This window comes from Rattus norvegicus, chromosome 8 (genome assembly GCF_036323735.1).
Source record: "Rattus norvegicus strain BN/NHsdMcwi chromosome 8, GRCr8, whole genome shotgun sequence".
In the NCBI taxonomy this organism is placed as follows: Eukaryota; Metazoa; Chordata; class Mammalia; order Rodentia; family Muridae; genus Rattus; species Rattus norvegicus.
Window position 1 is genome coordinate 29631432 of NC_086026.1, and position 17208 is coordinate 29648639.

At 44.5% G+C, this 17208-nt stretch overlaps 1 protein-coding gene across 27 annotated transcripts in view; it reads left to right on the forward strand.

Moving 5' to 3' along the window:
• Bbs9 (Bardet-Biedl syndrome 9) overlaps positions 1–17208 on the forward strand; it is a 425044-nt gene that overhangs the window by 342586 nt on the left and 65250 nt on the right. For all 27 annotated transcript variants that reach the window (XM_039082282.2, XM_039082284.2, XM_063265362.1 and 24 more), the window contains one exon: positions 851–1033. In XM_039082282.2, the coding sequence (XP_038938210.1) occupies positions 851–1033 (183 nt within the window). The remainder of the gene's footprint in view (positions 1–850; positions 1034–17208) is intronic.

Below are 17208 nucleotides of genomic sequence, written 5' to 3' on the forward strand. Positions count from 1 at the left end.
CATTTGAGAAGGAGCTTACTGCTCAGCCCGGGCTCTTCCGGTCCTGGGGACTATAGACGCCATGAGTCTCCCGGGCAGCCAGTTCATTACTTTTAATGAGCACAGAATTTACCAAGACATTAAAATAAAATAGAATCGAGCACCGATGGGCAGACTTGGACATCCCACCCAATTGTTGCTTCAGTTCCTTTTTCCACAAGACTTTTCAAGAGCAGTTTTTAGGGCAGATTGTATTCACTCCTGCCAATTTTTATCCTAAGTAGATTTGGCATTGCAAACCTAACACACCCTGAGCTGCTTTTTAATGCCCTGTGGGTTGGTGGCTAACAGTTGTGTTAAAAATGACAATTTTCAACTCATCAGATGTTTGAATCTTGTCTGGCTTTTTACAAACGTTAACGGAGTATTGGACATCTTAGCCTCATGCATCTATAAAGACAAATTTAAAAGATACGAGTTATTTTCTGCAAACGTGACACTTTTTTAAAAAAACAACTAGTACAGTTACTTTGATTTTATTTTAATTGATCAGTCTCCATAGCTAATTACAAAAGACTGAAGTAGTTTTACTCTTGAGAGTACGCCTCTTCCTGTGGTAAAGCACACACTGAAGGTCGCCCTTACAGAGCCCATCTGTGGATATTCCCTTCTCTAGCCATGTGGATTCGGAATTACTGGGGGATTTTCCCAAAGAAGGAAGCTAGCAGAGGGCTCCGTTATTATCCAGCATAAGCTGTGTCTGTGGAAGAAGACAAAGCTGTTTGACAGAAAAACAGAAGCGTGCAAATGAAATCTCTGAGGGCTTGAGGACTGTGAAATCGTCCCTAACCAAAGTTTGTAATTTCTTCAGGTGATTGCTCTAGCAGATGCGGTCCAGGAAAACCAAGACAGGCTGTTGCAGTCATTCGCCGGCCTGAAGAGTGCCACCCATTTGCTGATCCTGTTAATCAGGCTGTGGCAGAGGCTGAGTGCTGACCAGACTGCTATTCTGGAAGCAGCATTTCTGCCACTACAGGAAGACACGCAGGAACTGGTAAGGACCCACAAGCCCCAGGGCCCTGCGACTGTGGACTGTGAGGCTTTTGGTTTGGGGGTGGTATCACATGGCTGTGATTTTTAAAGGCATCAAAAGAAGGCTTACGTTTTCACAAAAACTCTGTTTTCCTTTTCAAACCATAATAAAAGTGTCATATAATGGCACACACCCCCCCATGAGTGGTTTTAAAAATAGGTATATAGTCCATTTTTATGTGGTGCTCAGTCTGCTTTTATGTACTCTTCAATCTCCGAGAGGCAGGAGAGTAGTCATTTGACAGTCTTGAGTGATCGCAGTAGATCCGTCAGATTAGCTAACCCTCCCAGGCTGCCAGGGAAAACAGCTCAGTCATTTTAATTTGTTCGGTGTCCTTAAGTTTTAGTGTTACTTCAAAGGTTAGGGCACTGACATGGCTTTGCTGCGGATGACGGGAAGAGACGCTTACACTCACAGAGTTCTTTATACCGGTCACAGAGTCCTTAGAGGGGGCATTTCAGAATGAAAGGGAGAAAACGAGCATGCGAGGTTTCCAACCAGAGTCCATTAAAAAACCAAAAACACAGAAATTCCTTGAATCATAGATGATACAGGACCACGTGCCTCGTGGGTGCCCTTCTGTGTGGATTTATTTATGGAGAATCAATGGGCACCTTGGAAACCAGAGACACAAGCGTAGTCCTCATGGTGGTTGTTTGAGGGGAAACTGTTTCAAACCCAGTTTCACACCTAGATCTAAGGACGTGGTTATGAAAGTAACAGTACTGAGTGAGACTAATGCTTTTCTTTTTCAAGTGGTCAGTAGGTATTTCCCATTTACTCATAGATGTGGCCCTGGAGATAACTTAAGTACTGGTCCTATCCCCATTACAAATAACAAAACCTACATTTTCCTGTGGTCAAATGCTTTGCTAAGTAGAGCCCCGGGACTTTGACCCAGTCTGTCTGCTTAGAAAGTGTGTGTTTTTAGCCAGATACCTTATTTAAATGAACATGGTAATTGTCTTAGTTACCTTTCTGTGGCCCTGAAGAGACGCCATGACCAAGGCTTCTTAAGAAAGAAAATGCTCAGCTTGTGGCTCGTAGTTCCAGAGGGTTAGAGCCACAACCACCATAGATGGTTAGGAGTATGGCAGCAGACAGGCAGGCAGCAGGCAGCAGACAGGCAGGCAGCAGGCAGGAAGGCAGCAAGCAGGAGGCAGCAGGCAGGAAGGCAGGAGGCAGGCAGCAGGTAGGTAGTCAGGAGGCAGGAGGCAGCAGGCAGGCGGCAGGCAGGCAGCAGGCAGGAGGCAGCAGGCAGGAAGGCAGGCGGCAGGCAGGCAGGCAGCAGGCAGGAAGGCAGGCAGGAAGGCAGGCAGGCAGCAGGCAGCAGGCAGCAGGCAGCAGGCAGCAGGCAGCAGGCAGCAGGCAGCAGGCAGGCGGCAGGCAGGCAGGCAGGCAGGCAGGCAGGCAGGCAGGCAGGCAGGCAGGCAGGCGGGCCGGCCAATGAAGCAGTAGTTGAGAGGTCACATTTGATCCACAAGCACCAGGCAGAGAGCTACCTGGGCATGAAGTGGACAAAGCCCTCCTCTGGTGATACACCTCCTCCATCAAGGCCACACCTCCCAGTCCTTCCCAAACCTTCCCAACACCTGGGCACCAAGCATCCAAAAATGAGCCTTCAGGGGCCATTCTCATGAAACTACCACAGGAAAAAAAATCACAAGCTTTGTCAGCTGCATCAAAATTTTAAGACAAAAAAGCTTTATTTTGTGACCTAAAATATGAATAAATACACTGAAAAGCAGACTGCATATTTAGTGGCAAATGACATAAAGAGACCAGCAAAAATCTTTGTAAGTCCAACTGACCTTCAGTAGCAGAACCAGAGACACTTTTCTGCAAGAGGAGAAAGAGCACGGAGTGGGGTGGGGGTCGGACTGTTTATAAACTCGCTCTAGTAGGTAGAAAGCCTAGGTAGCCTCTGATTTTGGTTCTACCATTAAATGCCAATCACCATGGTCCTTAGCTGGCCTGAATCACTGTGTCTGTGTCCATAAAGAGCAAGTTAGTTCCTGCCCCCAGGGCTGTGAGAGGAGCTAAGGAGTCAGCCAAGTAAAGGACCGGAAGTTAGAAGTCATCCCTGGAACAGGTTTGCACCTCCTTCCAAATCACCTTCACGATAACTGTGTGTCTCTCAATCGTATTGGAGAGCAAGAATCTTGTCTCATGACTGCCAAAGCCCCAGTGCTTAGCCCGTATTTATTCAATGGAAGAGTTGAGTGTGAAGGTGGAGGAGAAGAAAGCAGGCAGCCCAGTGCACAGGCTAACATGAATCCCTTGTATAACAGGTAGGAGCATTAATGCTGCCGAGGCTGGCAAGAGGGCTCAGCAGGGAAGGACCATGGCCATGCAAGCTCGGCAACTGGGTTCTGTGCCTGGAAGCCAAGTAAAAGTGGACGGAGAGAACTGGGGTTACAGAGTTGTCTTCTGACCTCTGCATATGCACTGTGACACACCATCTCCCCACTCTCTCACATGAACACATGCACACATGCACTTGAGCACATATAAACACACACACATGCATGCATGCATGCAGGCAGACATACACACACACACGGACAGACACAAAAGTAATAAACTAAACATCTTTAATCCTCCCTCCTGAATCCTGTTTCATTGTCTGAAGGTTCTTTTTTTTTTTTTTCTGTCCATGTATACTCTTTTTTTTTTTTTTTTTAACTTGAGTATTTCTTATATACATTTCGAGGGTTATTTCCTTTCCCGGTTTCCGGGCAAACATCCCCCTCCCCCCTCCCCTTTTTTATGGGTGTTCCCCTCCCCATCCTCCCCCCCTTGTTGTCCTCCCCCCAACAATCTAGTTCACTGGGGGTTCAGTCTTAGCAGGACCCAGGGCTTCCCCTTCCACTGGTGCTCTTACTAGGATATTCATTGCTACCTGTGAGGTCAGAGTCCAGGGTCAGTCCTGTCTGAAGGTTCTTAATTCCTGTGTTTTGTGTTCAACAGCAGATCAGAAAATATTTATATTTATATATATATATATTGTCTTGACAAGAGAGAATTTATGTTAGCATAATGTTTATTATAGTTTGTTATGAGTCTTTGATTTTATTATTAGCTATTGTCAGCTTCTTTCTATGCCTATTTATAACTCAGGTGTATATGTATATGAAAATGTTTGTCTAGGGTTTAGCTCTATCTGAGGGTTCAGGTATACACTGCCAATCCAGTATATCAGGTTGAGGGAAATGTACTATCAACAGAGAGTTAATCTTTCTGCAATTTGTCTCAGCTCATCATTTTCTTATTTGATATTTCATGTCCTAAGTAAAGAACAATTAAAAATTGATTTTTGTTAGAAGGAATGAAACTTTCAGGTTTGAATATTTCATTTTCATGGCTCAGCTGGGTAGTGCAGAGTCCCACCATATAACACTTACCTGGAGGTCTCCACACAGCCTGGGAATTGTGAACCAGCATGGCAAAGCCACACAGTGCATGTGTATGTGTTAAAAGATGAAGAATAAGACACAAGCTGTCTCAACATCATAACTTACTACTGAACTTTATAATGTGCAACGCCACTCTGGTATTTTGTTTTTCTGTTTTTTGTTTGTTTTGTTTTATTTTAGCAGAGTTGGTTCTCTCCCTCCACTGTATTGGGTTTGGAATTGATCTTAGGTTGAATATGTTCACCATGGTGGGCTTGAAGAACAGAATCTCTTAGAAATACATGAGTGTGTTCACATGTGTGCCATACATGGAGACCAGAGTCCTGTAGAAATGGACGTGTGTGTTCACATGTGTGCCATGGAGACCAGAGTCCTGTAGAAATACATGAGTATGTCCATCATGTGTGCCATACATGGAGACCAGAGTCCTGTAGAAATACATGAGTGTGTTCACATGTGTGCCATACATGGAGACCAGAGTCCTGTAGAAATACATGAGTGTGTTCACATGTGTGTCATACATGGAGACCAGAGTCCTGTAGAAATACATGAGTGTGTTCACATGTGTGCCATACATGGAGACCAGAGTCCTGTAGAAATACATGAGTGTGTTCACATGTGTGCCATGGAGACCAGAGTCCTGTAGAAATGGACGTGTGTGTTCACAAGGTAGAAAGTTGAAAGGCTTAGTCCCTTGGAGACTCTCTACCTTGTATATATATATATATCCTCTATTCTCCAAAGAAGAAAAGTTTCTTCCAACTCTCTTCCTAATGTGGTAAGATTAGAAAGCGAATATACTTATGTCTGTTGGACATTAAATATTTGGAGATAGGATGAATATTTGGAAGAAGGATGAATACAGAGTCGTTTGGACACTTCTTGTGCTGTTCTCATCTTTAATTGGGCTGTAGTATTCACTTCGGAGCCATGATGTTGAGACAGTTTGTGTCTTAAAAGAAACATTTCTTCATCTTTTAACACATACACATGCACTGTGTGGCTTTGCCATGCTGGTTCACAATTCCCAGGCTATGTGGAGACCTCCAGGTAAGTGTTATATGGTGGGACTCTGCACTACCCAGCTGAGCCATGAAAATGAAATATTCAAACCTGAAATAACTTGCGAGGAGGGCGAGGCAGGAAAGAAAGGAGTCTCTTACCAGAATGTTGAAAATACACCTCATATTGAAGTTATTATGATACCACAAAAATCTGAATGCAATTTAGATGGTTTGGTTGCGGGTAGATGGCAGAGCACATGTGTGAGGGGGGAAAAAACCAGACATGTGGGCAGCATTTCCAGAAGACACTGGCAGCCTAAGGGCAGATGTCCCCACAAGTATTGACAGGTAGAAAGAAACGTTCAGAAGGTATTTCTGTTTCACACACATCTGTATAGATGAAATATATCAAGCAGGATTCAGTTGATAGAAAACTCCAGAATATTTTCTTCTTAATGATATCAGATTCACAAAGCAAACAATATTTAGAACCTTCTCATGCTAGTAGAGAGCAGTACCCTTTGAATGTCATCAGGGGGTCAGTCCTCACAGAGAGCAGTGCCCTTCACACGATGTCATCAGGGGTCAATGCTAGTCATCAGCATTTTGTTTGAAGCAGCACTGCATGTATAGCAGAACTCATGGTTGTTTTCTTTATCCTGTCTCTTTAGGGATATTTCCCTTCCTTCCTTCCTTCCTTCCTTCCTTCCTTCCTTCCTTCCTTTTGTTACTTTCCAGTAGCAAATAAATGCTAGTATTTCAGACTAGCACAAGTACTTTTTTAAAGGTACTAAAACATATATACATATATATATATGTATATGTATACATATATGTATATGTATGATGTACTTTGTGGAGATGATTTGACTACTGTGAAAATTTTTGAAAACCTATTTTTGTCTCTAAGAGGTCTTAAGCATATCACTGATGGATTTAATAATTAAAATTTTCCCATCCTCTTTCTGTAATGATAGTATAATGTAGTCCAAAATAGTATTTTATCTCTGTGTATAGTAGAGCTCTTGTGTGTGTGCTTGCTGTATATCTAACCCAGACCAGCAGGAATGCTAAGTGTAGTCTCTACCACTGGGCTGTACTCCTGTGCTCCCAATAATTTTAAATTATAAAAGAAATAGTTTTCAGGCTAGGAGTAGAAGACATTTGAGAGCATGAAATCTTAGAGGGAGCAGGGTTGAAATTCTACCCCATCTATTTTGAAGTTCTGTAAAACATACTGTGTCTACTGCTGTCAGTGAGGGTTGTATTAGAGGTTGTGACATTAAGCATCTCTTTCCTGTGACACCTCACAGAAGCCAAAAGACTGGGTCAATGGGATAATCTTTTATCAAATCATTTAACCATCTAATGAATTGTTGCTGAAGTCTTACTGGTTTTTAAGCACTATTTGGGCTATGACATAACCTTTGAGACAAAACAGATTTAGGCGTCATTTTGGTGGTTTTAATCAAATTCCATAAGGAAATATTCCAATATCGAACTCTCCAATACAGTAGCCACTACCACACGAAATACAGGAAAGCTGATGTGAAATGAATTGATTTCATTTTCTGTCTTTCCCTTGCTAGTAGCTACGCGTGATGAGTGCTAGCTGCATTAGACAGTGCAGACAGAAATTTCGGGCATTCCAGAAAGTCTGTTGCATAGCTGTATTCATTGGGTTCGCCACAGCACATATTAGTAAACTAATGAAATCTGAGCAAGAGACTGATGTGAGAATCCTCCTGATGTCTGATTTAACGTCCCTTATTTGTGGTGCCCAGGTATCTGTGTAGTCAAATGCCAACACCAGGTACTTGTAGAAATACCAGTTACTTCTACAGACCCATGCCCTGGGAGCTTGGCTGCGACACTACTGAGAGGTGGTAGAGCCCTGAGGAGGTGGAACCTAATGGAAGGAAGGGTACCACTGAAGGTAGCGGAAAGGGATACTGGGAGCCCAGCCCTTTCCACCATCTTCCACCTTCTCCTTCTCCTGAGGTGAACTGCTCCGCCCTGTGCTACCATTCTGATACTATTTATGTCGTGCCAAAGACCTAAAGGCAACATGGCCAAGTGACCATGGTTGATAGCCCTGCAGCCATGAGTCCAAATAAACCATCCATCCTTATAAGTTAGGCAGGACCTCAGGTGTTTCCTCACAGCAACCAAAAGCAAAATGTTGTATCCTTTGTATGCCCTTGGCTAATACTGTGGTCATTATGAAATCTTTCCTGTCAATATGAACAAGAATTTCCTTTGAATTCTTTTGATTACAGTCTTCTGGATACTTGCTTTATTTTGGATTGGACGTGGATGAATTCTTTTTGCCCTTCCTGATCGCAGTTCAGATCTGCTTCTCAGTGTTTAGTAAACAGCTCAGATGACTGGATCTATCATCCAGCTGATGGCGATGGCGAGAGAGCAAGGAGGAGGGGGAGGAGGGGAAGGAGGAGGGGAAGGAGGAGGAGGGGGAGGAGGGGGAGGGGGAGAAGAGGTGAAGGAGGAGGGGAAGGAGGAGGAGGGGGAGGGGGGAGGGGGAGAAGAGGTGAAGGAGGAGGGGAGGGGGAGGGGGAGGACTGAGGTTTCCCAGTGAGCCTTCTCTTCTGAGGCCTGTGTGTTCTGGGGGAGTCTGGAAGGAAAAGAGCAACAGTGTGCTGGTGTGGGGACCTGGCTTCCTAGACACCACTCAGCATAGCGTTTGTCTTGATATTTCCTTTCCTTTGATTGCATTCAGTATCCTTGGCAGTGTTTTCTACCATTTGAAAAAGAAACATTTTATTGTATTCCCAAGGACCTAATAGTTAACTTTCCCTGGTACTAACTTTTAAAACTCCCTGAGAAAGTTGGGATGGAAATTCACATCTTTGTAAGAGGGAGACTTGAACCTTCAGTCTGATTGATTGATGGTTCCTTTTACAAACGGATACAGAAAGGAAACTTATTTTTAACATGTTGAACATGGTTCATGTGAGAAAACAGATGTTTGTAATAGGAAGTCCTGTTGTATGGAGGGACTTATCGAGGCTCACTTATAAGGCTTAAAGGCGCCTATGCCGCAGGTCAGATCTGAAGTCAGGACCATTGTGCCTGCCGTCTGGACTGAGGATGACTAATCACCACCATTACTAATGAGCCTGCTCAGAAGAGAACCAGGAGGAAGTCTGGTGTCACTATTAAGTCTGCCTTTGTGACGGCTCAAGTATCATCACAATTACAACTGTCCATGGGAATGCGGTCCAGAAAGTAAATATTTTGGTGTTTCCCATGGTCTTAGCCAGCGAGATAAACATGTGGAATTAGTTCATATTCATAACGGCCATATCCTCGTGTTGTTGCTACTCAGACGCTCTGCTGCTGTTTAATTATGTGATATTCTGCATTACTGGAGTTGAATACAATACACAGCCCAGAGCTTTTCTTAGCAATTCCTTTCTGGAAAGCTCCTTGTCCTGGCCATTCCTTTTCTGCTTGACTGAAGCAGCCTTTCTGCCCATTTCTGTAGCGATTACCCTTCCTGTCTCTGAAACCCCGCACTCCAGTCCTCCCGTTTCACATCTGGTTGTGTGCTTGCCCTCTGTGGAGTTCGAATACCAGTGCTGGGCCGTCAGGGCCTTGTGTCACCTGGCTCCCCCATTTCTCATTTATAAACTCCCTTTCTGTGCCTCCTCGGCACCCACCCCACCCCCCATCCATCGACAGAAGCTGAGTTGAGTCTCATCAAAGCAGAGCCACTGGCGTTTTCTTCCTGTGGATAGCACATGTTGTTTGTCAGTCCATCTGCCTGCTGTAGGCAGGTCAGTCTGCATTCCCCCTCTTTCTGGCCTGTATCCTCTTGTGAACTCCAGCAGGACATGGCACTGTTTTCTTTCACCATATTCCAACATTGTCATATGCTTGCTCACATACCAGTAAATTCAAGAACAGATCCTTTTGCATCCGCAAAGAGTAGAAGCACAGAGTTCATCATCATTTAGAGGATGAAGCTCCTTCCACGTTTTATTATAATCTCTCAAATAACTACAGATATTCTTCCACAACTGTACAGTTTTTCAAGGATCGCTTTTTACAAGGGAAACATTCTACCTCCTTTTTGTGCTCTTTATAAACTGCACCAAATGTTTTTTTTTCCTTTGTATAAGAGCAAAACCTGTTTATTGATATATGGATATTAAAATACATATAGAATTTTTGGTTTTTTATGAGACAGGGTTTCTCTGTGTGATAGCCCTGGCTGTCCTGGAATTCTCTTAGACTAGGCTGGTGTCAAACTCACAGAGATCCACCTGCCTCTGCTGGACTAAAAGTGTGTGCCACCATGCCCAGCTCATCCAGATATATCATATAGGTACATTACGCTAGACCACTACATGTATAAAGTCATGTGATGAGGCATAGTATCATGGCGGCTTAGTGTCTTAGTTAGGATTTCCATTGCTGTGAACAGATACCACAGTCAAGGCAACTCTCATAAGCACAACATTTAATCGGCACTGGCTTACAGGTTCAGAGGTTCAGTCCATTATCATCAAGGCAGGAAGCATGGCAACCTCCAGGCAGGCCTGGCACTGGGGGAGCTTGAGAGTTCTACTTTTTCTTCTGAAGGCAAACAGGAGAAGACTGACTTCCATGAAGCTACAAGGAGGCTCTCAAAGCCCATCTCCTCAGTGACACACCTCCTCTAACAAGGCTATTCCTCCTAATGGTGCCACTCCCTGGACCAACCAGATTCAAACCACCACATTCCACTCCCTGGCCCCCATAGGCTTGTTCAAACACATGAGTCTGTGGGGGCCATACGTAGCCATAGCATAATGCAAAGTACATTTAATTCAACTTCAAAAGTCCCCATGTAACAATGTTGAAGTGTCAACAGTGTCAAATGTTGAAATCTCAAAGTCTCTGCTGAGACTCACCCAATCGCTTAACTGTGATCCCCTATAAAATCAAAATAAAAAAGCAGATCACGTACCTCCAACACCACAGGATGTACATTACCATTCCAAAACATCGTAGTGAGGAAATACTGGACCAGAGCACGGCCAAAACCCAGCTGGACAAACTGCAGCCTCTGCTTCTCCACGTCTGATGTCAACTCGGTCTTCAGAGCTCCAGCTCCTTTCGTCTTTGTTGACTGCAACATAATTCCTTCTGGCTGGCTCCACCCCCCCCCCCCCCCCCCGTTAGCAGCTTTCCTCAGCATACACAGCTCTGGAATCCCTACCGTCTTGGGGTCTTCAAGGCATCTCCAGTTTCACAGGTTCTTGCTCCAGTGTCTGGGATCCACACATGATCTTCTGGGCTCTTCAAAAGTGCTTGAGTCCCTTCTCCAGCTCTGCGCTCTGTAGCACTCTAGGTCGATCCACACCACTGCTGCTGCTGTTCTTGGCGATCGTCCCACGGTACTGGCACCTCCAATATGCTGGGGTCTCCTACTGCTTCTAGGCTTCACCCCTAGCCTTTCAGAGGCTCCCTTCATTGCTTGGGCTGACAACTGCAACAGAGGCTGTACTTTTCACCAGTGGCCTTCCCTGGCCTCTCACGGTGCCAAGCCTCAGCTATTCTCCATGACCCCTTCATGCCTTCACAGCCAGTACCACCTGGGTGACTCTTACACATTGCCAAGTCCAGCTGCAGCACGAGGTGCAACCCTGGTTATCTCTGGAACACAGCTTCTTTGTGTTCTCGGAAAACACTTCCCAGAAGATCTTTACCTTAGTGATGCTGGTCTCCTCTTAATCCCTGGTAATTTCTTAGCTCCAGCCATTCAGTATCAATTGTCCCAGTAACCTCTTCTGCTCTTAACTCTAGAGCCAGAGCCACATGGCTGAAGCTACTGAGTTTTGCTGCTTGCTGGGGCTGGAACAACATTATCATCAGCTTTCTGGTTTCCAACTCTTTCACTGCCTAAGCTTGGCTGTCCTGGAACTTGCTCTGTACATTGACCTTGAACTCAGAGATCTGCATGCCCGTCTCCTGAATGCTGGGATTAAAGGAGTGTATCACCATGCCTCAATCTTAAGCTTTTATTCACCTAGAACTTACTCTATCCCAAGCCAGCCTTCAACTCAGAGATCTGCTTGCCTCTGTCTCCTGTGATTAAAGGTGTGTACCACTATTCTTGGGCCTACCCTTTTCATGGCTACTATTCCTCAAGACCTGGATCAAGATCTGTGGCCTCCACTTCTGGATTGTAGTTCATTCCAGGTCCAAAGTCTGAACGAAAGCAATAACCAGATAATAATAATGCCTAGATATAGCTATTCCCTGTTCAATGGCAAACACATAAACAATAAGCCTAGGTGGGTGGGACCTCGCCCCAAAGCCACCACTCTCTGCTATGCTTATCTCTGTGAACACAGGGTTCAGCTCCATTTCACTTCCTGGTACCCATTGTACCATATGCTTTATATTTGTCCTTCCTAAGCTTGCGATGCTTGAGCAGAATTCCCTTCCTCACACAGAATGCCCTTCATGAGACTAACCCATAGCACAGTTTCTAAACTGGATTATTTTAAGACCTTCTTTGACAATGCTATTAATTTGACTATTTTCACCTTAGCCTCAGGCAGACTCCTTGGACAAGGCCCAAAGCAGCCACATTCTTTACCAAAATATTACAAGAACTTCTTGGCCACATACTTTTAAGTCTTCTCCTCTGAAACCTCTAGGGCCAGGCTTCCACAGTTCAAACCACCCTCAGCCACAAAGTCTTCCATATTTCTACTAGGATAGCCCATGAAGCCCCACTTAAAGCAACTTACTGCTTTCCAAATCCAAAGTCCCCAAATCCACACTCTTCTAAACAAAAGCACGGCCAGGCCTATACCTCACTCCTGGTACCAACTTCTGTCTTAGTCAGGGTTTCCACTGCTGTGAACAGACACCATGATCAAGGCAACTTTTATAAAGGACGACATTTAATTGGGGCTGGCTTACAGGTTCAGAGGTTCAGTCCATTATCATCAAGGCGGGAAGCAAGGCAGCGTCCAGGCAGGCCTGGTGTAGAAGGAGTTGAGAGTTCTACCTCTTGTTCTGAAGACAAACAGGAGAAGACTAATTTCCAAGCAGCTAGGAGGAGGGTCTCAAAGCTCACTCCCATAGTGCCACACTTCCTCCAACAAAGCCATACCTAGTCCAACAAGGTCAGACCTCCTAATAGTGACACTCCCTGAGCCAAGCATATACAAACCACCACAAAAGGGAATGGGTCAGCATATATGACTATGGCTTCCTAAAGTTACAGGCCAAAGTTCAGTGAGCTGTGTAGACCTTGGTTACCTGTGTGGCGTGTGATAGTTTTATTTAATTTCAAAATAAAAAAAAAATACCACTAAGAAATAAATGTTCTGTATTTAATAGTTGAGGTTACAAACATGACAGCTATCTGTTAAATGCAGTCTGGGATCCTCATGCAGTGACTTATGACATATTTCACATTTCTCAGAGTGTATCCCAGTTGCTAAACTGCTTGACTGTATAGTCAAGAATACACCCACCCACACAAGCTAATAATGGAGAGAAATTGGAGACTTTTTATCTCGCCAAGGACAAATGTGCACAAATGACAGACATTGTGAAGGTTACCTTTCTTCCTGTGCCTTAGCGTAGTTGGCGATAAGTGGTAAAATGGACATAGCTGCTTGTTCCTGACACTGTCTTTCCAGAGGTTACTCCAGGAAAACATAAATCGTAAAGCTAATGCTACATCAGAGATCCAAGTTATGAGCTAAGAGAATGGTAGAGTCCGTTTGGTGTCACAGTGTTTATAATTATGAAATAGTGAAGCAAACTAAGTAGTAATTTTTGAGGAACATAAATGTATTGAATAGAATATGATGTCACACGGGGATTCAAGTGTCTTCTAGAGCAAAATGCTTAATTGGTTCTCAGTCCTCTATCAGACTCCACACACAGGTCTCTTCATCTGTGCACTGGTAAAGCAACCTGCACTTTAAGGACAGTTTGGCCTTGAAGGGAGGGAACTGGGAGCATTCAGATTCCGTCTGACCTCATAAATGAACAGAGCAGAGGAGAAACAAACAGAGCAGAGGATGCTAAGAGTGTGAGCGAGCTTGTGCAGGTGCTGGGAGGGGGTGACCCTGCAGCCCGCAGTCTGCAGAGTGAGGCCTGGCAGGTCCGCAGCACAGGCTCACACACTTGACTGTTACCTGAGAAAGGAGTCAGCTTCTGTTTCCAGTATATCCTTTCTTAGGATTTGTTTTTAAGCTACATACTCTGGACCTAGCTATACCTTATTATAATTCATTAAGCACAATAAATGAATAAAACAATACAGGTACAAGGTTTTCTTCCTCCATAAATTATCTATACATGTATATATGTATCCAAATTATATTTTTAAGCAGAAAATAACCAAACATTATATATTTTTTTGTTTAGTTTCTATCAACTAAACTGCACACAGCCTCTGACTGCTCATCACGATTGCAGGATTTTTATCTTTTATCATTATGTCATTTGGAAGGTGACAACAATAATAAACCAGAAATAAAAAAATGTTCTTTAAAAAGCAAAAACATAATAACACACCCTTAGGAAACCAAATGTGTAAACCATATTTTTAAAAACTGTGATCCAGGCGGAGTATGTGTAGCTGGATGGGAGGCCACATGCTTAGCACATACAACACCCGGCTCAAGCCTAACCATCACTGGGAAACCCTCGCAAAACAAGAGCCAAAGACGTTTGTGGCACCTTTGAAAACTTTGCAAGGGTGTGTGGTTTTCATGAAGACAGCCTTTACACCTCTGGAAATTCCTGAGGACCAGTCGAATGCCCAATGTGAGACCACGTGTGCGGCAAGCATCCCAAAGTGGGGTCATCACTGCTGTCATTCAACAGCAAGATAGAATATGATGTCACACGGGGATTCTGAAGATACTGGGCACTACCGTCCTCACATTCCTCCATGTATTGTTAAGAGGAACAAAAGCCAAGGGACTTCCAGTTAAGCTCTGGTGGTGTGCTTTTTAACAGTTAAGATGTCAAGTAATCGCTCAAAGAGCTCTGTGAGCCTTACTTAGACATATTTTTTTTTTTAAAAAAAATAGCATATCGCTTTCCCAAGTAAGAAGAAATATGTAAGCAACCTGTCCTGGCCCAGGTTTTTCTCTTAAGCCAGTAGCACAGGCCACTGCTCTGCACTACCTGGCATGGCAGCAGGAGGGTGTCATGGCGGGGGTCGGGCGTGCCTGAGACTGTGTTGTCTCAACTGGCTTCTGAGCCTCAGAAGTTCCTTTTCACTGTTACTTTTACTCCTCCCTCAGTTGAATCATGTGTTTCTGAAGGTGAAGAAGCCTCTGTCCAAAGTCAGCAGTTCCTTTTAGACAAATTGATGTTCACCATTCTGGGGACCTGCAGAACTGGAATGAGCCAGATCTCATTTGTTCTAGAGATGGGTGGCCTCGCTGACATCAGTGGTTGCTTGCATATGTAGGAATCTGTGCACCTGTATGGTAGTGACAGGCCTTCTCTGTGGGGACACCTGTGTGGTAGTGACACGCCTTCTCTGTGGGGACCCCTGTGTGGTAGTGACAGGCCTTCTCTGTGGGGACACCTGTGTGGTAGTGACAGGCTTTCTCTGTGGGGACACCTGTGTGGTAGTGACAGGCCTTCTCTGTGGGGACACCTGTGTGGTAGTGACAGGCCTTCTCTGTGGGGACACCTGTGTGGTAGTGACAGGCCTTCTCTGTGGGGACACCTGTGTGGTAGTGACAGGCCTTCTCTGTGGGGACACCTGTGTGGTAGTGACAGGCTTTCTCTGTGGGGACACCTGTGTGGTAGTGACAGGCCTTCTCTGTGGGGACACCTGTGTGGTAGTGACACGCCTTCTCTGTGGGGACACCTGTGTGGTAGTGACAGGCCTTCTCTGTGGGGACACCTGTGTGGTAGTGACACGCCTTCTCTGTGGGGACACCTGTGTGGTAGTGACAGGCCTTCTCTGTGGGGACACCTGTGTGGTAGTGACACGCCTTCTCTGTGGGGACACCTGTGTGGTAGTGACACGCCTTCTCTGTGGGGACACCTGTGTGGTAGTGACAGGCTTTCTCTGTGGGGACACCTGTGTGGTAGTGACAGGCCTTCTCTGTAGGGACACCTGTGTGGTAGTAACAGGCTTTCTCTGTGGGGACACCTGTGTGGTAGTGACAGGCTTTCTCTGTGGGGACACCTGTGTGTTAGTGACATACTTTCTCTGTGGGGACACCTGTGTGGTAGTGACAGGCTTTCTCTGTGGGGACCCTTTGCCTTATGTTTAGGAAGTATTTCCCTTAGCTTTGCAAAAAGAGGAACATGCTTGCTTCACTAAATTTAGGTTCATTTCCATGCTTTTCTGTACATACAGGAATAGTTTTAGTAAATAACAAGACACCATATGCGTCTTAAAGGTTTTTATAAAAATGTTTGTGGTGTGTGTATTTGTTTGTGCACACGTGTTGCACATGTGATGGTCAGAAGAAAGCCCTTTCTATCTTAAATAACTTATTTGAGGATTTTGGTTCTAGAACAAAACTAGAGGACAAAACAAATCCTGCTAAAATACTTTAAATCTACCACTCTCTAAATGTATGTTATTTTCTACATTGTTATAGTTTTAATATTTTTTATTATAAGTGATGCAAGGCACTGATAGAGAAGAACCATATCTGAGTCTCTTTCATTTTTTAACTTCACAGCATTTAATATCATGTACCATTTAATCATAAATGTTCTTTTTAAAAATAAATACAAATGAATCTCAGGACTAAGTAAAAACGACCAACCTGGCAGCCTCTGCTGTGTAAGCAGTGCAATGGCGAGGTGGCAGATGGTGACCAGAGAATTCTGGGAAACTCTCTAAGTCTCCAGTGTGCCCAGTGACCAACCAAGGAGACCTTGCCTTACATAAATGAAAAGCGAAGACTGATGCCCAAAGTTACTCTCTGGCTTCCATGCACACGCCTTGGCAATTATGTACCCCCCACTCTCACACCTGAACACATAGGCCCAAACACGCACGCACGCCACACATAGAGAAATAGGTAAAAATAAATGAGTGTACCGACTATCGCTGAAATGTAAAAGACCATTTAAAGCTATACCACTTCATATTCATTACGATTTTGAAATTTGATTTGTGGTAACTAGCCTTGCTTTCATTTGACTACTATAGAGGAAAACGGCGCGTTAAACTATACTGTAGAAGGGTCGCTTGGTGTTCTATTCTAGATACTTCTCTGGATTTTAATTCCAGTTGAGGATGGTCAAAATAGAAGGCTCTTCCTGCAGCCACTGGCAACCTTGACAGAGAAAGCAGCATGAAGCCATAGTCTAAAATATTAACACTTCTGTGTGGTCTTGGAATGCCAAACTAGGGGGTGAGAGGAAAACAGGAAGGGATCACTTAAATCAGTGGGTTTGTGTTTTGGGATGTTTTTCTCTTGAGTCTGGTTATGCAGCAAGGCTGTGGTCCAGTTCCTCACAAGAAGAAGCAAGAGGTTCAGCTTGTCAGAGTACTACTCTAAGAGGGACCTGAGGGGCCCAAGGTGTGGTTCAGGTAGAGAACTAAGGCACACAGTTCACGCAGAGGGGAGAGCCAAGGACTTGAGGAAAACAAAAAGGGGAGGTCCGATTATTCAGATTTGAGGAGACAATGCTCCTTCAACCCCAACTTTGAAGAAGTTGATTTCCACCATGGTCAAGGGCTACAAAGAAG